The 23,019-nt window shown below is 40.3% G+C and overlaps 1 protein-coding gene across 2 annotated transcripts in view; it reads right to left on the bottom strand.

Annotated features, from left to right (window-relative positions):
• Window positions 1-23,019, bottom strand: part of cdh23 (cadherin-related 23) — a 203,543-nt gene that overhangs the window by 59,668 nt on the left and 120,856 nt on the right. For both annotated transcript variants that reach the window (XM_035955484.2, XM_055018533.1), the window contains exons 14-17: window positions 7,564-7,628; window positions 5,712-5,949; window positions 3,742-3,847; window positions 3,436-3,563 (exon numbers count right to left, since the gene is read on the bottom strand). In XM_035955484.2, coding sequence (XP_035811377.1) covers window positions 3,436-3,563; window positions 3,742-3,847; window positions 5,712-5,949; window positions 7,564-7,628 — 537 coding nt within the window. The remainder of the gene's footprint in view (window positions 1-3,435; window positions 3,564-3,741; window positions 3,848-5,711; window positions 5,950-7,563; window positions 7,629-23,019) is intronic.

The following is a 23,019-nucleotide window of genomic DNA, read 5'->3' as shown; positions in this document are numbered from 1 at the left end:
CTGGGTAATCAATCTGTTAAAGTGACAGAATTCTGTCATGAAGACAGGTCACTTTCATGCTAATGTTCATTCAGACATGCCCACCACAGTGACCATGGTACATTTGATATTTGTTGTACACATGAGAATGGGCAAGTCAGACTTCAAGTGATGTTTAATTTACACTGCCTGGCCAAAAAAAAAAAAGAAGTCACCACCTGGATTTAACTAAGCAAATAGGTAAGAGCCTTCCATTGGATAATTACTGATGAATACATTTCAGTAGGCAACAACTTTAATTTACTATAACCCTAGCTGATGCAGTGAGGAGCTTCTAATTTCTTAAAGAACTGTATCAGAAGACATATCCTGTGGTCATGGAAAGGATGTTAATCTGTCTCAGAAGGATCAAATTACTGGCCTGCATCAAGCAAAGAAAACAACTAAAGATATTTCTGAAACTACTGAAATCAGGTTAAGAACTGTCCAAGCAATACTAAAGCCTGGAAGAATAGTGGTGAACCATCATCTTCGAGGAAGAAATGTGGTCGGTCATGTGGTCTGATGAGCCCAGATTTACCCTGTTCCAAAGTGATGGGCGCATTAGGGAAAGAAGAGAAGCAGATGAAATGCTGCACTCATCATGGCTAGTGTCTACAATCTGTGGGGGTTAGGGTTGTGATCTGGGGTTGGTCAGGTTCAGCAACGTTTGTTCCCAAAGAATCAGCTGACTACCTAAGTATGCTAATAAATACCAGGTCTTTCCATCAATGGAGTTTTTCTTCCCTGATGGCATGGGCATGTTCCTAGATGACAACGCCAGGATTCATGGGGCTCACATAGTGAATGAGTGGATCAGGGAGCATGAGACATCATTTTCACACATGGATCAGCCTCCACAGAGTCCAGACCTCAGCACCATTGAGAATCTTTGGGATGTACTGGAGAAGATTTTGTGCAACTATCCAACTCTCCCATCATCAGTATACGATCTTGGTAAAAAATTAATGCATCTCTGGACAGAAATAAATGCTGTGACATCGCATAAGTTTATCGAAACGATGCCACAGCAATTGAGTGCCATACTCAAAGTTAAAGGCAGTCCAACAAAATATTAGAGTGTGAGACTTTTGTTTTGGCCGGCAGTGTATAATAACAATCCTAACAGTAGCTAATCAAACTGTCCAGATGACTAATTGTTTATTTCATTGTCGGTGTGTGATGATAATCCAACTACTGCTTCAACAGGAGTAAAATAAAAATATACTGACAACTGTGACGGTTTTCAGGACTCAGCCTGAGGATGGTTGCTATATAACAAAGGATGTAGCTATAGCTGATAAACTGTTACTGCTCACCTGTTTGATGGGAAGGAAGGTTCACAGTGTGCACTGTAGTTACAGCCCGATCATCCTGTCTCCATGTCGACAATAATTTACAATTATAAGTAAATAATGAAGTTGCTGCAGTTGTTCCATGTGCATACAAGTGTGCAATTCTCTTTCTCTGGTAAAACATCCTGCGATTGTCTGAAGCTGCAGGTCTTGAATAAACTCTGAGAAAGATTCCTACAAAGAGCTGGAAGAACCTTCAGCTCCTGATAACAATTTGTAAAACCTAGACAACATTTTTTATTGGTGAGTCCCATTCATCTGAGGTGTTAAACTCCGTCACCATTGTAATAAAATGTTTTCTTCCTGAATATTTCAGTTTGTAATAGATATGAAATTGTAGAGTAAAGCGAATGAGGAAGGTGTATTTTGTGCCCTCTGTGAATGTGTTTTTGGACCAGCATTGGTGCTGGAATGTGGATAAAGTATTCCCCAAATCACTTGACACAACTCAAAGCTTGTGTGTGTCTCTCTGTTAGTATGAATACATGCAGTTCAGACTGGTGCTGAACTGACAGTGATACAGAAATGTTACTAGGTGTGATTTAGTAAGATTGTTGCTGTGACTTTCATGGAAAAGTGAGCAGGGTGCTCATTCAGACATGAAGCCGACATGTTCAGATTAACAGAGAGGAGTGCGAGTCTGAAAGAGGCTTTGTAACTACATGCATATAAAAGGTTGTCTGTGTGTCTATAAGGCTACAAGACAATCCCATCGGCTGAACATGATGAATAATGATAAGAAATGATGAAAGGACACTTGCTCTGCTGGTTTTGGAAGCAGACCGTACTTTGGTTACACTGGACAGGCTGATGTCTGACTCTTCAGGTTTTGTTTCTAAAAACATTTAACCAACCATCTGATCCATGTCAGTGCCGTTAAACTTCAGCTAACATTTACTAGTGGATTTACATCAAAATTATCAAGGACAGCACTGGAACAGTTTGAGTTTTCTTTGAAAAGTTGTTTTCCAACACTGGGCAGTCAGTATGAACTTTATTATTTCTAAAGTTAAAGCAAAACTTCTTTAAAGTTGTTATATGTACAAATGAATGTATGAAACAAGATACGACAGTAGGGACATAAGGTCAAAATGCTGTTACATTTTTGCTTTTATATACCCAGTATCAAGTGTTAGTTCTCTCATAGCTTGAATAAAAATCAACATGTCTCAGGTTTACATTTGCTATACACTGATGTAGGTGTAGGTGGGAAATGTGCTGTAAATGACACAGATGTCAATGAAAACTAAAGCTCTATGTCTGAAGTTACTGACACACATTGAGAGGAAGCACTGGGATTTCCATGAATGGGTTTAGAGTTACTTTAAAAATGTATTTCAATACAATTACTAATTACATGTTAAAAATGTAATCAGTAATCTAATACAAAAAAATCACAATATTAAAGTAATGTAACTTGATTACTGTTCTTCACTTTTTTTATTGCATAAATACCAAATATTCAATACAGTCAAAAAAGAAAAAGAAAGAACCCGAAGACAGCCGATATGAGCAAATTATTAAACTGGAACTGATAAACGGTGACTCTGCATGACAGCTCACCTGTCTGAGTGAAGAAAAGTACACAGTTTTTATTTATTGTTATTACCTGACTGATTCTATCTGCATGTCTGACATCATTTATAAACATAAGTCATAAATAAATATTATGCCACATGCATGAATGTGCACAACTCTCCTGTCTTGGAGATGCTCATATGCATCTTGCTGCTGTTTGATGCAGGTTTTAGAGAAGTGAAAAATGTAGCGCAAAAGGAATGAGGTGAAACTCATTGATGGCGTTTTGTGTGTTTTCCTCTGTCGACTAAAGGCATGCAGACTGAGGCTTTTGCGTTGCCTGTTGTTGAACTAATGTTGGTTTGGTTTGTTTGAGCAGACGAAGATAGTCTCAGAAGTGTGACAGTTGGCATCCTTGACATGGTACTATTTGAAATTGTAGTCCTGCTATTATTCCCAATTTTTATGAAATGTGTTAGTAATATGATTCTGTGTTTTTGTTTTGTAGCATGTTGCATGTGTATGTTACAGGATTTATACTTACAATCACCTCCACCGTGACAGGGACGGTGTTGTTAAGGGCTGGGTTTCCGCCGTCTTTGGCCATCACTGTCAGATAGATCATCCCATTGGGAACCTTCTCATAGTCCAGAGGCCTGGACACACTAATCACTGGCGGAAAGATGGAGGGAGAAAGAAGGTGAAAAGTTATGTGACATGTTGCAACTTAATAGTTTCGTAAAACTGTAAGTCAAATGGAAAATCAAAAATCCCAAACTACAAAGGCATTAAGATATGTAGATAGCTTAAAACGTGATCATAGCCAGAAAATAGATGGTGGTGAGTGTACCTGCGTAGCCCTCCACCATGATGATATTAAAGTAATCAGGGAAGGCCGAAGCTGAAGTGATGGTGTATGTCAGAAAGTTGTTGGGAGGAGAATCCTCGTCTGTAGCCTGTGGGTAGGCAGACAGGAATGAGAGATTGTAAGATGGGAGTGCCTTTAACATATGCCTCAGTGACAGTCAAAAGCCCACAGAGAGAAGAAGTTTTGAGTGAGTGAGACAAAAAGAGAAAAACACAGCGTAACAGGACAGATGCTCCTGTAGACAGTGCAAATGCCTATATGTGTAAGTATGCGCAGCAGGGGTGTATGTGTGAGTCTGTGCATATGTGTGCAGCCAGGAAGCTGTCAGTCAGTCATGGTATGTTATTGGACAGATTAAAGCTGATTCTGGTTATTAGTGGTGCAGGCGTCAGTACTGGATGAACACCAACCGAGAGCAGACAAGCCAAACAGGCAGAGGACAGATGAAACCATACTTTGCAGGCCTAATCCACAACAACATCAACAACAATGATGACACCCCCTCATTATTCTCCAGTTGGCAGGAACTTAAACATGAGTCCTCCGGCTGTGAGGAGAGTCTACTGGGCCTCACTGGCATCATTAGAGGCTGGACAGGTTGTCAAAAACACTCACTTGTATCTCTTCATAACACTCAAATCTCGACTCTTTGATTTAATGCCAGAGTGTTGAGTAAGCAATACCTTTCTTCCCCCACAACTTCCTAAAGCTGCGGCTTTCTCTTCCACACTGTCTTCCTATATGAAATTTGAACAAATAGTTTCACATTAGACAGTCGTTTACCACTCAAAGGTAAGGGGAGTCGGGGGCAGCAAATCAAATAGCTGAGTTGCAATGGAAGCAATGGAATAAGAAGTGAAGAGAAAATGAAAAAAGATTTAGGTTTTAGAAAGCATAAACACTGTAGTAGGAGGCACAAAACTCCGAGGCAAGAAACAAATAGCAGAAAAGCCTCTCTTTGCTTTGTCTCTTAACACACCCTCTATTTCAGACTTCTTGTCTTTCCTCCTTCTCTCTCGGAGTAGTGTGCATGTGCATGTACATGGGACTGTATAGTAAGTTCCAGGGAAAAAGCTGACACACACAATTGTGCGACTGACTTCCCTCTTTCTCTTGGGAGGTGTATTAATATCAGCAGCGTTTAAGGTTAGCTCAGACTAATCACACACAGCGAGTCAAGCGTTGAGTCCTGCCATCAACTCAGCTCTCACAATGTAAACGCAGGCTGCTGAAGTACAGTGGCAGGGCGAGCCACAAGGGAAGTAATAGTCTTTCTCTTCTGGGCGCAATCAAAGCAAGCGCTGAGCCATTAGTTACCATTGTGCCGGTGTACCTCTGCCTTTTGTGTGGCAGTGACTGATGGTCATAGCACCGGGCTGACCTGTTCTTCTTGGATACAGTGAACACAAACACATAACTGTATTATAGTAGCACAGAGGAAACAAAGAAGAAAGAGGAGAAGGGCACCAAAACCAAAGGCTTGCAAGTCTGATGGGATTTGAATTAGATCCTTTGTTCCAGGTGTAGTTTTATATTTATGTGAACATACAGCATTACTGTAGGTATTTAAGTCTGAGTCACTGTGACTCAGAGCTCAGTGAAAGTATTAAAGGAATAATTTGATTTTAAATCAATAATACATGAACATTTTTTTCATCTTGCAAAGTAGTTTGTTTATTGCACCCAAACAGCTGTTGGTATGCAGCACTTCAATACCATGATGATTGGTAATTTTGGTTTGGAGTGTTAATATTTAAAACTTGTGATGGTCACAGGTGTATGTTTATAGGGTTCTTTACAGCAGCTACAAAGAAGACAGTTTTATAATACTGTCTTGTAACAAGAGTGCAATTTTGGCTAATTGTGTGTTTTAAAACTCCATAGCCTTGATTTTTTGTTTGTTTGTATGTGGATTCTTCAACCTTAGGTGAATGTTTTATATCACGCCTCACCCTGATTCGTGCCACTGACTGGACAGCCTGTTCGTTTTCTCTCAGTGATCCCACATATGCCTCCTTCTGGAAGAGAGGTGCATTGTCGTTGACATCCAGCACGTTGACACGGATCCTTCCTGTAGTCTCCTCCCCACCGCCGTCCCTCGCCAACACGGTCAGAGTGAAGCGACGCATTAACTCATAATCAAGGCTGGCGCGCAGGGTGACCCAGCCTGTCTCATCATCTAGTGAAAACCTGCAAGTGAAGCACAAGTGAAAAGCCGTCCGTTCTTTCATTAGCTATATCCACTTTACCCTGTCAGTGGACAAGAGGACGGGTGCACTCTCAACAGGTCATCAGACCATCGCAAGATTAACACAGAGTCAGACAAACATGCACACTCACAATCACAGATACAGCTAATTGAGAATCATCAGCATTACCATCCATGTTTTTGGACTGTGGTATGAAGCTGGAGCACATGGAAAAAACCCTCAAAGCAACAGGTTAAACATGTAATGTCCACAAAGAGAAGCTCTGCCAACCACAAGTAAAAATAGAGGCAGATGTTTTTTCTTGTTAAGATGTTAATGTTAGTTTATAACACACTTATTTCAATTTGTAGGATTTATTTGTCATGCTACTTAAGTTATGTTTGTACATAATAACAATATATTTAAGTGTTATGTTACAATAACATTAAATCAAAAACAATGACAGACGCAAGCGACAACTTCTGGGGATTGAAAAATTAAGTGGAAAAAAAACTGTATTTCCTCAAATGGCCACTAGAGGCTTCATCCAAAAGGGGGTTGATCTACACTGACTCCCATGTTAAAAGATAAAAACCTTACAGCAGAAATAAACAAATTTAACGCATGGCACAAAAAAGTAGTTTTAGTCTCTACAGGGAGATTCTCTGTTCAAGATAACTTCACAAGCATGACTTCACCAGTAAGGCTTAAAGCTGTATGAATAATTATGGGTGTGCCATAATTTTGAGTGGGTACCATCACAAGACAATCCATGACCCAGAGATGTTTGCATGACTCACTCAAACTCCGGCTCTTTGCTCATTTTATAGGCAGAAGTTAGGAGGGGTCGGATAATGCCAAGAGGATAGTGGCTAGAGCCACCACACTGAGCGTTACTCTTCAGAAAACCTACGTCAATGTCACGAAGGGTTCATCAGTCTTTGTATGCGGTCAGTGGTCAGACATCTGATGAATGAAAAGTGCATTAATAAATGGTCAACGACTTCTGAGAGTCTTAGTAAAAGCACATTCGAAATCACGTGATAACTGTTCATCCTAGTTAGCTAAATATAAAAACTTTTTGCTTTGTTTTTACAATTTCAAAAAGCTCCTTGTTTGAGAAAAATATCTATTTTAATGTAATAACACTAATAACAAGAAAACTAATATTTTGTTAAAGATAATGCTCTTATTCTAGATGTTTTTTAATCATGTCTAAAGTGTTGAAAAGTTTTCCCAACAAATGCAACAAATGATGAAATACACAGAACAAAAACACACCAAAATGATGCTCAGTGAGGGCAGCAGACAAACTAATACATAGTTGGAAGCCACACTAATTGTGCCCTTTTGATACACTGCAGATAATTAATGAATGGATTAGGTGAATGTGTGTTTCTCTTGGTGTGCAAATCAGTGTATTTACGGCCTGAAGAGAGCTGGCGTTAAGATAAGCGCCAGACATTGTTGTAGCTCAGCTGTCTCTGGCGAGGCCGTGTGCCAGGAACACTGTGGTACAATTGTTAACAAGGGGCCAAATAAATGAAAAATTTATGTGGTTGTGTATTTCTGTGGATGTGTTTTTTGACTTTGCGTGTGAATGTGTGTAGCTTACTGGTCTGGCTCGTCACTGAAGTAGTAGCGCACAATCCCAAAAGTGCCTGCGTCTCCGTCTGTAGCCTAGACAGAAAAGACAGGAAAAAAAGGTTTACTTTTCAAATCACGTTTACTTCCATGATAACTATTATTGCTATAATAGTTTTGATTCTCATCCCAACTTTGCTTTTTGTCTCTAATCTGGCTTGAAGTTTGAGTCAAATTTTCCAGGCTCCTCCAGGATCAACTAGCAAATCTGCTAATTTTTTCCTGAATATTGCCACAGACACAATATGGAAGGTACAAAGTTCTGTGAAGGGGTTTACAATAAACATTCATAAATCCTGAGAGGATATTAAATATGCTTCTTTCCTGTCATTGACACTGTGATACATTGTGCAAGGCTATTACTCTGCATATACACTATATTGCCAGAAGTATTCGCTCACCTGCCTTGACTCGCATATGAACGTAAGTGACATCCCATTCCTAATCCATAGGGTTCAATATGATGTCGGTCCACCCTTTGCAGCTATCATAGCTTCAACTCTTCTGGGAAGGCTGTCCACAAGGTTTAGGAGTGTGTTTATGGGAATTTTTCACCAGTCTTCCAGAAGCACATTTGTGAGGTCACACACTGATGTTGGACCAGAAGGCCTGGTTCTCAGTCTCCACTTTAATTCATCCCAGAGGTGTTCTATCGGGTTGAGGTCAGGACTCTGTGCAGGCCAGTCAAGTTCATCCACACCAGACTCTGTCATCCATGTCTTTATGGACCTTGCTTTGTGCACTGGTGCACAGTCATGTTGGAAGAGGAAGGGGCCAGCTCCAAACTGTTCCTACAAAGTTGGGAGCATGGAATTGTCCAAAATGTCTTGGTATGCTGAAGCATTCAGAGTTCCTTTCACTGGAACTAAGGGGCCAAGCCCAGCTCCTGAAAAACAACCCCACACCATAATCCCCCCCTCCACCAAACTTTACACTTGGCACAATGCAGTCCGACAAGTATGGTTCTCCTGGAAACCGCCAAACCCAGACTCGTCCATCAGATTGCCAGATGGAGAAGTGCGATTCATCACTCCAGAGAAGGCGTCTCCACTGCTCTAGAGTCTAGTGGTGGTGTGCTTTACACCACTGCATCCCACGCTTTGCATTGCACTTGGTGATGTATGGCTTGGATGCAGCTGCTCAGCCATGGAAACCCATTCTATGAAGCTCTCTGCTGAAGCACTGTTCTTGAGCTAATCTGAAGGCCACATGAAGTTTGAAGGTCTGTAGCGATTGACTCTGCAGAAAGTTGGCGACCTCTTAGCACTATGCACCTCAGCATCTGCTGACCCCACTCCATCAGTTTATGTGGCACTTGGTGGCTGAGTTGCTGTCGTTCCCACACACTTCCACTTTCTTATAATACAGCTGACAGCTGACTGTGGAATATTTAGGAGCGAGGAAATGTCACGACTGGATTTGTTGCACAGGTGGCATCCTATCACAGTTCCATGCTGGAATTCACTGAGCTCCTGAGAGCGACCCATTCTTTCACAAATGTTTGTAAAAGCAGTCTGCATGTCTAGGTGCTTGATTTTATACACCTGTGATGATTCTGATTATTTGGATGGGTGAGTGAATACTTTTGGCAATATAGTGTATGTGTGCCTCTATGTGCTTGTGTGTAACGGCATAACCTCATCTTTGCTAAAGAGTTTTTCTCAGTATCCTAAATTTCTCACCCTAACAGCTGTCTATGACTGTCTGATAAAACATGAAAGCCACACTTCACTCTCTGGAGGTGTTGATTGGATTAAACCTGATGAGAGAAGAGATAAATCTTTCTCATCCGCATGACCCACCAGTGGCTTAAAAGCAGCAGCAACTGCTGTCATATGTTGTCAGATGAAAGGGGTGTCAAAGAAACACAGAATAAAGAGCAGCACTTTCAGGAATCTTGCACTTTATGAAATGCCACATTAACACAATCTGTCTTTCCAAAGACACACATGCGCATGTGTACGCATGCAGTGGTGCATACACATGGGGTGTTGTGTGTGTGTCGGCGCTGATGGATCGCAGCTGGAGAGGGTGTTGTAATAGAGTTTCACTTCAGTGACTCTGCAGTCAGTTGAAGGGCCAAACTGGAACGTGTCTGCACTCTGCTCTGTCAACCACAATGCTGGTCACTGTGATTCACTGATGCCTTGATACCGACCTTATTATGTGGGCTTGTGCATGTGTGCGTGTGTACATGTGTAGAGATCATGCTTTTTTGACATGGCTGTGACTTACACACTACAGTGAGTCTGTGTATACATAGGTGTTGGCTGATACTAGGGTATACATTGAAGTGAACTGACCAAAATGTGTGTTAGTTAAAGCTAACCTCTCCAAATGTGGATACATGTGAGTACATTTGGGTGTGTTAAGGCATATCTGTACCTTTTAAATCTATGATGTCTCTCACAAATGGAACAACGGCTGCTGTTATCAATGTGTTTGTCACTTCCTTCTAAAAATGACACCAGGCTTTTTAGCTCACACTCGTATTTCAAGAGAGTCTCTCCCACATTGTTGTAGATTGCAAATCGATGGCCTCTTTTGATTGTCCAAATGGCCCTCACTTTGTTGTCAAGTGCATCGAAGCACGTCCTGCTGTGCAAGTAGAGAAGGAGACGCTAAATACATATGAGGTGTTTGGAACTCCGGTCAGGTTCTCATATTAACCTTTGAGTTTTCATCTGTTGTGTCTCGATGACCTCATCAATAAACGCCACTCAGCTGCTTCTCACCATCTCAACAATTTTTGCATTCTAGCCCATCCCCCCTCCCTCATCCTCATTTATCTCTCCCTTTTTCCTTCTGTCTTTACCTCTCTTTCCTCCCTGCATCCCAGCTCCGCCTCCATCTCCTCTGTCTCCCTTTTCCTCTACATATCTCTCTTAGCACACCCTTGCCCCTCGATGCCTCCCTCCCCCTCCGTTTTGCTCCCAGGTGAGTGACAGGCCCATAAGTGCTCCAATGATAGCGGCTGGGGTGTTAGCGTGACGGCTCTTGAGGCAGTGACAGGAGCTGGGCTCAGCCCGGGAGCTGCTGCTGCTTCTGCCTCTACGGCCGAACTCCTCTCACCACGACGACAGACAGAGAGGGACAGAGCGAGGGATGGATGGAGAGAAATAAAGAGAAAAAGACGATAGCTATCTTTCCCTCCTCCCCCTCCAATCATTCACCGACCTGCTCCCTTTTCCCCACCAAACAATCACCATGACAGTATGGTCCAGTCACTTTGCCAACTGCTTGCCAAAGACTTTCAACTTTAGACACAGAAGACCCACAGCAGATGGATGGTAGAGATTGGCTTGTTCGGGGATTTGCTGTCACTTCACACCATGGGCCTAAATCTTTGATACCAGGGTATTATACATTTGTCCCCTGTCGTAGTGGTAGCTGTGACTTTTTTTTGTTGTTGGGGAGTTTGAGGTGATGGGAAAATGCGCGAGGTGAGGTGCACAGGGAGAAAGTGAGTGTAAGATTTAATGAGGAAAGAAATGACATGGAAATAAAGCTGGGCAATGTGCCTAACTAATGTGCTTAAAATCCTCACCCACAATTACAACAAGCATTTAAAGTGCAGTGATGGTTCACATGGATAAATAGTTTTCATGCTAATGGGTTCATAAAATGTCACTTTTTAGGGACCTTTAAAAAATAACTGAGAGTTACAAAAACTGAACCAAGTCTAGAGGAGACACAATGCTGTAAACAACTGCCAATGACCAGACGATACTACAAAACCCTGTTGGTTTACTGTTCTGTTCTACTACTGTCAAAGATGATACAGTGGCAGCACAGATAAATTCTGGGCCTAAACTGTAGTGATGAAAATCTCCCCTGTGCTGAGGAGCGGAGCGCTTAGCTATCAGAGTCAGCATCCTGATCAAAATCCAAACTAAGTTGTTAAGAAGTTTCAGCACAAAGAGTCAGTGTGCTGCTGATTGCCAATATAAACTCTGCAAACCCTAGGGTCTTCAGGCAGTAACTACAAAAGAGAAATTAGTTCTCAGTTGACCAGTTTGGTTAAATGATGTGTTTCTTCCCATCAGAGAGGCAAAGCCAGCAGGCAAACAGTTCTCTCCGTGTGAGTATGTACCTGTGCATATTGTAATGCATAGTGTGTGTGTGTGTGTGTGTGTGTGTGTGTGTGTGCGTGCGTGTGCGTGCGTGTGAGTGAGTGCATATGTTGGTGAACACGTGAAAAGGAAAAACATGGACAGAGATTCATAGTGTTTCCAGGTTCATTCAGTTTTGAGATAAAAATGCACCCAAACCATTTACAGTATAAACACCTATTATTACACTCAATTGCTTTCAAGAGAAAGTGGAAATGAGAGCTTTCCCTGAAGGGTGACAGAAACACAGAGGTAGCAGGACAGTGTATCTGTGTGCATATGTGTCGAATCCGGGGTTGGGATGGAGGAGGGGTACAGCAGCAGATTATCAGTCCAGCTATCTCATGGACAACGAGGGAGGTTAAAGCTGCAGAAGCTTTTCTATCTTGAGTGAGCTGGAATTTGAATTGATTGGCTCTTAAAATTGCTTTTTCTGCAGGAGCTTTGAGAAGCATGGAAAAGGAAACCAATTACTGGCTGTCAAAGCACGCTGTCAAAATAGAGATGACCCCCAGTCCAAACACAGACAACCTCCTCTGTCTCTGTGTTGCACACCTAAACACAACCATAAAGGAATAGATAACAAACACAGACCCACACAAGCACACAGACACTACAGTGAAGATGTCCATTTTCTGACAGTCACTGTGGGGGAGACAATGATAAAGACACGGTTGTCAGGTTATCTTCCTCAGTTTGGGTTCCTCAGCTCTGGTTAGCTCTTCTCATGTGGGCTCCTCTGTTTCACTTCCTCACAGTCTCTGTATCCATGACAAGATCATAGATCAGCCTTGACAAATGCTATACAAGTGGGATACAGACTAGAGAACAGTTATATTTACACAAGCAGTCCTTTGTGCTTGCCTATTGTGCTCTGACACAAAAAGCAGAATCACATGACAGATTGCATGCTGCATACTTCAACATTTCACACAGTACGCCATCTCAGCAAAATGAAGTGCTGGTGGATCAGCAATGTGGACAACTGTGGCTCCTCTGCATTCACAGGTATAGGAACAAAAAATGCAATTTCAGAGTGAGATAAGTGTTTCATGATTTACTCTCATTAATCATTTTCTTCAGACTTTCTTTAGATTTGCTAAAATCATCAGTTACAGAACAAATGAGGAAAACTAAATGGTTATAGACTGGATTGTAGGTTTGACCCTCAAAACTATACTCATGTGACCTTCTGTCCATTAAAGTCTTTCTCCAGTTAGTGATTAAACCTCTATAAGCTCATCTCCAGCTATCCAAATTAGATATTTAGATTTTTTTCATGAAAATATTCATTTTGTGCTTTAAAATGGCTTAGATGTAATTCTACACTGTTGCTTCCTCTACATATGCAAATCTATGAAGTCTTCTGTCTCTACCTACTACTGTACTACTTGCTGCAGGTCAAACACACCAGCTCACCTACGCCTCCGCTTTAAAACTGTAAATCTACTCTGCTCAGTGTATACAATGGCAAGTTGTGATGTCAGAATAATTTAACCGTAGATGTTTAAAACGGAAGCCGATTCTGGAGACGAATAATGATACAGAAAGCTCCACCCTGCAAGTTGACGGGATTGGATTTAATCTGTTTTTGAGATTGTCATCAGTACACTGCAGTTTAAAGGTGGAAATATTCACCCATGATGTTGTCTTCTCACAAATAAATAACACCACAAAGTTGTTTTTTACTGGAAGTAGTTGTATATAGTTTCTGGCTGCTGCAATTGTTCCTCTTGTCCCTACTGTTAGCGCAGAGATCCATTGTTTAAGCGACTATGCGGCGCTTCTTTGGATTTCTGACCAATTGTGCAGAGCAAGACAGCCTGGAAAAAGCACAGAAACTCTGATAGCACACTAAGGCTATTCAGACATTTGTCCAATTATTAGTAACATATTCCCAACAGCTACTCAGTCTACACCCCTGTGGCTTAAATAATGAGTGAATTTATGCATTCTCCTTAATTTTCACATGAAGCTGTGTGCTAAGACACAAACCTCTACAGCAATGATGAAATGGAATCTCCCTCACCTACTTGGATCAAACGAGGACCAACCACATCTCTCTCCAGTCCCCCAGCTGTGACCTAGAGCACCTGCTTGGGGTTGATGGGAGCCGTGTGTGTTTTTACTGCGGACACTTTAGCGTAATGATGATGGTGAGTGTACATTTACGACTGCTTTATTTCTCTAAACCATTAACGAGCAGGTGGGGGTGCTCAAAACAACTGCTGCCTGCCGACAGGATAGAACTGCCTGTTTCTATTATCTCCTGACCACCCAGATAACGGTGAGACGGAGCGAGCAAGAGAGAGAGATACAAGTTTAACACTTCTTTAACAATGAGTCAAACAAAGTGGAGGGAATGTCCTCACAACATGCTGCGACAGCTTGCAAGATAAATTCCCCCCTCACACATGGCTACTATATCATTATTACATTCACACGTGAACCTCTGGGGGAAACACAAAAAAACCCTCTGGATCAGAGAAGAAAAAGGCTGCAGTGAGACAGAGAGGGAGAAAGAGAGATGATGGTATTGTGGCATAAGCTGCAGACGGAGTTTGAGCTGCCAGTGAAAAGGCTTAATGCAGAGCTCTCAGTGGCTGGCAGCTTCACGCCGCCGACAGGCCTTGGTCCTCCCCCTCTCTTTCTGCCCGTGGCCTCAGTGATGAAGGAATGAGATTAGCAGAAGAACAGGGAGGATGTTGAGGAAGATAAAAAAAAGGAGTACACTGCAGACACTAAATACAAGGGATGGGATAAAGAGAGAATGTGTGAATATACATTTATGTATTTTGGGAGCAAGGTTGAGGTCAGTTTATTACACAAGTAGAGACAGTCAACACTAGTGAAAATTTAAAAAAAAAAGTAGATTCCACTTTCTCAGTTGTGATTTTTTAATTTTCTATGCTTTAGATCAATCTAAGCTGAATATACTTGGATGTGAAACCACTGGAGAAAAGAAATTATTTGAAGACATTATCTCAGACTTTAGGAAACTGTGATGAACAGTTTCATTATTTTCAGATATTTTAGAGACCAAACAATGTATTGATTAACTTAGAAATGAACTGGCAGATGAATGCAATTCAAGTAAATTCCATTTACATCCCTCCATCGAAGCTGCGTTTAGCTGACACCCTGCTGGATTTGATTGACTCATCAGAACCTTTTTCAACTAAATCAAGCTGCAGCTATTTTTCACCTGTTAGGAAATATGACTACCTCAAGTTTCCAGCAGAACATTGCTCTCTAGGTAGCTTTGGGATAGTGGGAAACATAGTATCAGAAATAAGTGTAAATGTCACAAATCAAATTATTTTCAGCAAACAGGAGCTTTCTCAGCATCAAATCATGGCCAGAATGAAACTTTCTAAGAGGCCAGTGCATGACACTCTAAAACACTTTGCAGAAACTGGACCAAAAGTGAGCAAACCATCAGAGGATCAATACATCAAGCTTTGTTGACTGAGAGGTATAAAAGCAACTTTATCAATAGACAGAGACTTCGCAAAATAAAGAGCGGCAGACAAGCAAAAGTCTTAAAAGAAGAACGATGTCTCAGAGACTGAGTAGAATCTCTAAAGCATTTATAAGCAGGGCAAACAAAGCTGAAACATACTTTTTCAAAGATATTTTTATACCAAAAAATGTATTAACCCTCTGATCCCCTACTAATGTCTAAATGTTTTTGCTTCTGTCACCTTTGGACTTAGTTCACTGGGATTTAAATCTACTGTATGCACCTCTATAGAAACAACTCAAAGTAGAGAGAACTTAGAAATGGCTTCTGTGTAGCAGAACAAAGTTACAAACCCTCACAAAAACAAAAATAACAAAGTAAATTTTTTTTAAAATTTCATAATTATGTTACAAAATATGAAATAAGTGGAAACAACATGTACAATATCTTCCAAGAGCCCACAGGTGTTACCAAGATTAGAATTAAAATGGGAGGTCCACATGCTATAAATAGGCTATTTAAGGCCTATTGTTTTGCACGTTTTGCCCAGTACCCATGACCTTCAACTCTCAACAGGCATTTTAAAAACATTTTATCAAACTGAATACATCTCACAACAACTTGCTCCATATATACATTTTTTTTTTGTTTTATTTTGTGGATCAAATATGTTTTAAATTATTCCATGTTTCTCTTGTCATGTCCTCTGCAAAACACTACCTGCAGTTCAGTGAAAAATTCTCTGAATTTGTGTCATGTGACCAGTAATTACAGCTGAGTTGGTCACAGCTTCTAAGTCACGCTGAGGTATGTAGATTGTTTTGTTTTTGACAGGGTCTCATACAAAACGTTTATTATTGGCATTTCTCAATCAGACACATATGATATGATCAGGGGCCATTGCAAGGATGGAAATCTGAAAATTCTATTTGTTTTCACAGTTTCTGGCTATGATACATTATGTAAATTATGGAGGGGTTTGTAAAGCACAAATGTTTTTTAAACCTGCTGAGAGGTGTTGGGCTTCTGAGGTTTAACTAAAAGATTAACTGGCAGACCTTTTGACCATTCAAATGAATTTTAAAAATGCTTTAATACATTGGCAAAGTGCGTTTTTGTTGTTGTTTTTACCAGTATTGTCTGGATTAAATGAAAGAATGAATTTACATATGGCCAAAAACAAACAAACAAACAAACAAACAAAAAATCACTAATTTGAAAGAAAGCAATTTTTAGTTCCATCACATTCCTCACCTACTCATCATCTTGTTTGGTAATCTGACCTCCTTAGAGACTTGACAGTGGAACAACTCCAGAAAAGTTTGGACTTTTTACACTCACTCTATTCAGCTCTTGCATGTTCATCCTCTGCCATGCAAACCCATTCATATCACATTTCACAATGTCACAACAGCCATGATAAGTGCCCTATTATTAACAGAAAATCTGTATGAGCTACACAAGCAGGAGTGAGTTGGGCCTCACCCCTTTTATTACAATAATGAATTATAATTACTGTTGTGACTATTACCCTATAAATGCCTGTCTAAACAGTGGCGGTAGCGAAACATCCTCCACTCTGTAATTTACAAGCTTCTGCTAGGAACATTTATCATTGTGCCTGAGCTCTCAAACATCGAGCATCTGCACAGAGCCTGTAAAACACACAGCAGGGGACGGGAAGAAGACCCTAATCCAAGAAGAATGCTGGCCGCATCTGAGATATTTTACAGAAACAACTGTAAGACGAAGAAAGGAAAGTGGCTGACAAACTGTACTTCTATATGCATATTAGATATATTTTCTATTGTAGAGCCTGATGGGTAGAAGGAAAGAGAGAGAGAGCGTTATCCAAGCAGAAACAGGCAAGAAAGCACAGAGCAAATCAATGCAACACCTGAAAGCCATTAGTAATCTAATGGTAAAACAGAGAAAGAGGAAAAACAACAAGAACTGAGGGCATACAATAAATAAGAAATGAAAGAAGGCAGATCTTCTGAAACCTAAGGAGAAAAAATCAGAGTGATTCACTGATACGAGCAGCTGCCTGGTGTCTAAAGTCCCCAGGGTAAGGAAGAGACAGAAAGAGAGAGCGAGAGAGAAAAGGACCTAGACAAAAGAGTAAATCACAATAAATATTTATAATGATAAGTAATGCTGCACACCATAAATATTAAAGAGCCAGTGCTTGTGTGTGTGTGTGTGTGTGTGTGTGTGTGTGTGTGTGTGTTGGAGTGTACTGGTATGTTAAGTGTAAGTGTCCACAGGGATGCAGCAGCGGCCACTGAGTAATGCATTGACTAACATTGTACATAAGCGCTGATCAGATGGGCCATGAATATTAACATGAACAACGCATTTCAATTACATTATCGGACCGCTTGTTTGGCACTTTTTAAAAACAACTGGGAACCAAAATGCATAATTTCAATTAGCATAGGTATAAAGTATTATGTAAACATCGCCTAGACCCCACCTCGTTTATATATGAGTCATTTTCACCACAGTATTGATATGCTGCACAACTGCAGAAACATTTTCTCCATTCAATGTGAGAGAAATTATTATCAGTCTCATGTTGCGATAAAAGCAGAGGATAAAACTTAATTTGATGATCCTCCCTGCTACTGTTGGTGCTTCACTGGAGATCCAGATACTCTTAGAGTGCAACAGTAATTTACTCATTTGTTTGCACTTCAGTTACTTGATCTATGGGTGCAGAGTTTTCCTTACTGAGGATGCTGTTGAATACAAAAAGTACAAACACACAGCCATTAAGTTAAAGGGTAAATTCACCTCTAATACAAAACTAGAGCTGTCACCATTTTGCACCAAAATAAACACTTTTGTTAGCCTCTTTTCAGTCTGGCTAACTGTGGATGGCCATGATGATATTGTCTCATTAATGTCATCAGTAAGGATGTCAGTAATGCCAAAGGCATTATTCTGAATGGCCCAAGCACTGCTTAAAGATCATACAGGTTATAGTCTGTGTCCTAATACTTTACATAAGTTACCTGTAACACCTCTTGAAGGAATCGTTTGAAAATTTGTCAAATGTGCTTAATTACCCTCTTCATTAATATGCATTGTAAGTGCCATTTTATAAGGTTTACATATTTCATGAATGGTCAGTTTATGTATTCATTTTTTGATATATTCATGGATTTGCATTTTTTGTTTAAAATAAAATGTGACATTTCATATGTATTAGATTCAATTTCATGGTTATTTACAAGAAAATCCGAGTGTATGCAGTTTTGCTGTAGAGGGCGCACTCGTGTTCTATTGTCATTACCAACGAAGAAGACATTGTTGTTTCTTTGACTTGAATGAGAGAATAAATGATGGCCGACGGAGCAACACGGTCTTTTCAACGTGGTGCAATGGCGAAAGTTACCACACGCGTAAAAGATAAGTCTCTGTGTCGGTCAGTCCAAAGAAGAGGTTAAACTAAGAAATGAAGAAAGCAACGAACCACAGATTAGCCTCTACATGCATATTTGATTCTCTCATTTAAATTTTAAATAGATGCCACTCAGTAGGTTTAATTTGAAGCTAGCGCCACTACCTTACATCTTAGCACAAAAACTGGAAACGGGCTAACAGCTAGCTCAGGTCTGTCCGAAGGTAAAAATAAAATGCGATCAGCTCCGTCTCTAGTTTCAAACCTGCACAGACAGGAAAGTGGTGAGTGGTCTCAATGTTTAATCTAACTGTTGAAAAAAATGAAAATATTTCCCAAACTTTCTGACTATTCCTCTTAATAGTTTATTTGTGTATAATTAATAAAAAAAAAACACTCTGGCTACTCTCTGTGGTCTTGAATGAATGAATGAATTCTGTGCCTAGGAATCAGATTCTACTTGAGGAACAATTGCTTTCCATATAGCATTTCCAATAATAACAATCTCAAACGCTGAGATGCTGCTTTTGTCAGTTGGAAAGTCTCGTCTCTTGGTTATCTCTAGAAGACAGTGGAAACTCTGTCCAACAGTGAAGGAACAGTATGAATTCCAGTTCCACTTCTTTGTGTACTTTTTGTAATGTGCTTTTATTGTGACCTGTTGTCCTATGTTTCATTGTTTTTTAAAAAATAATTATTTTTTATCTGCCTAGGGACTGCAGATGTAAAATAGCATTACTGCTATCATCTGGCATATTTACGTCTATTGCTGTCTAAATATACGTTCAATAATGTGTACTGTCCCCATCAAATAAATAAACAAATAAGTTAGATGCTGGTCGATCCTATCTCCGTGTCGGGGATAATTTATCATTATATGTAATTAATGAAGTTAATGCTGCTGCGCGTGCATAAATGTGCACAATTTTCTCACAATAAAGATGCTAATATGGATCCTGCTGCTGTCTAATGCTGAAAAACCTCCTATCAACAGCTGGAAGCAACAGACTAAACTCTGTGTGTCGCAGCTCATCTATCTAATGTGAAGATAAGTGCACAGCGTGACTTATTCTTGAATCCTGACCTGGACTGCATGTCTGAAAGGGTCTTTGTTGCTATTTATACTATCTCACTGTATTGGTAGAAAATCCGGTGATTACCTGAAGTCTCCTATTAAATCTAATTTCCTCTTGAAAAACTTTACAATATAGTGAAAGTTTAGGAAGGAATTTCTGCCCAGTGATGCCATAAACATACTGCCTACCCCAGCTTTAATGTAACACTGACCTATGTCTGAATGACAGAACGCTGTCACTTTAACAGACTGATGAAGGCAGGCTAAATGAGGTTACATTGAGAGATTAATAACGAAAAACTTGTCCTCCCTTTTGGTAGTAAAACATAATTTGGCCACCATCTGTTGTACCCTCAGCCATCTGACAGAGAGCACTGTGAGGCAAGTCTAGTCTAATGATCTGGTTATACTGTAATGCCTTGAGTCTCTGCGCTTAGACAAGCAGACAGTCTGAAAGGCTGGAGGACGCTAAGAGAGGCAAGTACAGAGTGTCAGAAAAAATGAAAACATAGCAGCCATATCAGCAAATCAAGTAGGACGTTAATACATAGCTAGATAGGGCTGTAAAATAAAGTACAAAAAAAGGTAACTAGAGTTAAGTAGGAATATAACAAGCAGTTGAAGCATTAACTTTTCCATAATTAATGCTTCAACTCAGCGTGACTTTCTGCAGTTGGTCAGTGACATCATCTGATCTTAAGTGAGGCGATGAACACATTAGGGTAATATTTCACCGGTACTCTTTCACCTGGTGCTGACTCACAGCAGTGGGCTTTAAAGTGTTGCAGTACTGGGCTCAGTGTAATCAAGACCTTTCTACTTCTGTACTCTATACTTTAAAATTCATGGCCAGAACAGGAGATTGATTTAATTAAATACGATATATTACATGTGCAAGAGTGAAATAACACTCTTTGCCACTTCTTTGCGTCCACTTCAAATTCTGTCCGAACAGAACAAAGGAAAAACACAGCATTTACCATCTTTTTGTGCCGTACTTTGGACTTTATAACTCATTATATACGATGCATGGACACACTACCCAGTGCAAAAAACCCCAAAACAAAACAAAAAAAACCTCATCAGCTACACAAACACGTGTGAGGTAGCTGCAGCTTGTTTGATCAGACTGCAGCATATAAACAAACACTTGGTTATTTTAATTGGATTACAACTGTTGTAACGTACTGCCTAAATTACTAATGAAGTAAATTATGACAAAACCACATTGGTAAACAAGTCTATGCAAACACATTACTAAACACACATGCAAACATTCACAATCAGTGTTATTCTAATGGGGTAACAAATAGAGAAAATACCTAAAATGAGCAGTGACTCTGGTCATTGTAGTCGTGATTTGACCTTTATAGTGTTGAGAAGGATTTCTGCCTGTATATGTGTGCAAATGTCTGACAACATGGAAAATCTATCATATTTGTAGTTAAACCTGGAAATAATCATAAAATGAAGATTTAGAAACTTTTAGAGACATAAGGAGTTGTAGACATGTAAAATGAAATGTCAACGTGTAATTTTAAATTCACTATTATGTCTTTATCAGCAATTAAAATGAATTCCGTTGGCGTTAAGGTGGATTTGATTGACTCATTAGAGGCTTTTTACTTATCTATTTAGAACCACTGCTCACTTGTGTCAGGATGTTGCTCACTAAGTAGCGCTGCGATTGTGATGAACATAGTTTTAGAGATAAGTGAAAGTGTCAGAAGTCAGATTATTCTAAGCAATGAAACTAGATAAGATGTATCCATAGTAGGATCAAGCAAACCAAAAGTGAACACACAATCAGACAATCAATACATCAAGCTTTGTTCACTGAGACATAGAAAAGAAATTTCAGCTTCAGTTACAGAATTTGCCAAATAAAGAACAAAATAGTCCAACCAGTCAAAAGAAAGCTTTCTGACAGTATCTCAGAGGATGAGTAGTGTCTAAAACATTTCTCAGGAGGGGAAAAGAAGCCAACCACTAGGGGTGGACAAAGACAGAGCAGCAATTCACAGTGGATGACTGGAAAAAGTCCTATTTACTGATGAATCCAAAATGTGTGGCAGTCACAGAGGGTTGTATGTAGGGAGATGAACAGGAGAGAGAATGCCACTGCAGTGAATCAAACCCACAGCAAGACATGCTGCTGGGGATATTCAAGTGTGGGGAGGGGGGTTGCTTCTCTGGAGCAGCACCGAATCAACTCCACCCTGTATCTTTGTGGGGAAGGATTCATACAGCAGCAGGACAATGAGCCCAAACACACCTCAAAGCTTTGCCAGGAATACTTTAAGAAGACCAAGAAGTGTTGGCTTTCCTCCACAGACACCTGACCTCAACCTCACTGAACACTCATGGAAACAACAGCCCACTTGAAGACTGAGAAAGCTAAGTTTTCATTGAAATTGTGAAGCTGATGATATCATTCATAGACTGGTCGTCTATAACCCAACTGTGCGTGTGTGTGTGTGTGCGTGTGTGTGCGTGCGTGTGTGTGTGTGTGTGTGTGTGTGTGTGTGTGTGTGTGTGCGTGTGTGTGTGTGTGTGTGTGTGCGTGTGTGTGTGTGTGTGTGTGCGTGTCAATTTCCACTCCTCAGTCCTGGAGCCAAACTTGCAAAGTGTATTAAACATCTGTTTAATCTGGCAGCTCAGAGGATAATGTTTGTGTATCTGTGTGTGTTTTAAAGTGTGTGTGAGCAGGGCAGCCTATCTAAACCTTTATCTAACAGTGCGTGTGAGTGCTGCCATCCATACCATTGCATAGTCTTCACTGAGAGCCATCACTTCACATTCTGTTTACAGCCCATACACTGTCTTCAGTTGGCAATCAGGATTCCATGGTGGGCCGTGCTCTCCAGCACGACGCCAACATCAGCCAGACTTATCGGGTATTAGACTGCCCTGCAATCTCCATTTCATGAGCACCCAGTCTATAAACACTATTGATTTTCACACTGTGCTTTTTGGCACTTGTATCTAGTGGATTGTGGGCGTTCTGTCACAGGACTGACTGGTAATGAATAATAATGCAGAGTTATGGGGAGGTAGTCAGAGATTTTTTCCGATCTGGTTATAGTAAAAGCTGCTGGTCTGGACAGAAACGGAGGGTGAGTTTTGCAGAATGGTAGGAACATGAGGTGAAGCGGCTTCAAGGACACTTCAGATGAGACAAAATAAACAGATCCTAAAAGACCTGGAGGGAATAAATAATACAGCATGTTTTCTTAAAAAAAAAAAAAAAAAAAAAGGAGCCTTGAACTGAATTCTTAAATTGGATTATTTTCCATGGAGGAGGTTGTGTCATTACTATTGACATCTGTAATCTTAATCCAATATGAAAAGCCACACATTTTAAGATCCTC

Source organism: Amphiprion ocellaris, chromosome 16 (genome assembly GCF_022539595.1).
Source record: "Amphiprion ocellaris isolate individual 3 ecotype Okinawa chromosome 16, ASM2253959v1, whole genome shotgun sequence".
Classification (NCBI taxonomy): Eukaryota; Metazoa; Chordata; class Actinopteri; family Pomacentridae; genus Amphiprion; species Amphiprion ocellaris.
The sequence above is the reverse complement of the archived record's forward strand: the minus strand, read 5'-3'. Positions and strand labels throughout refer to the sequence as shown.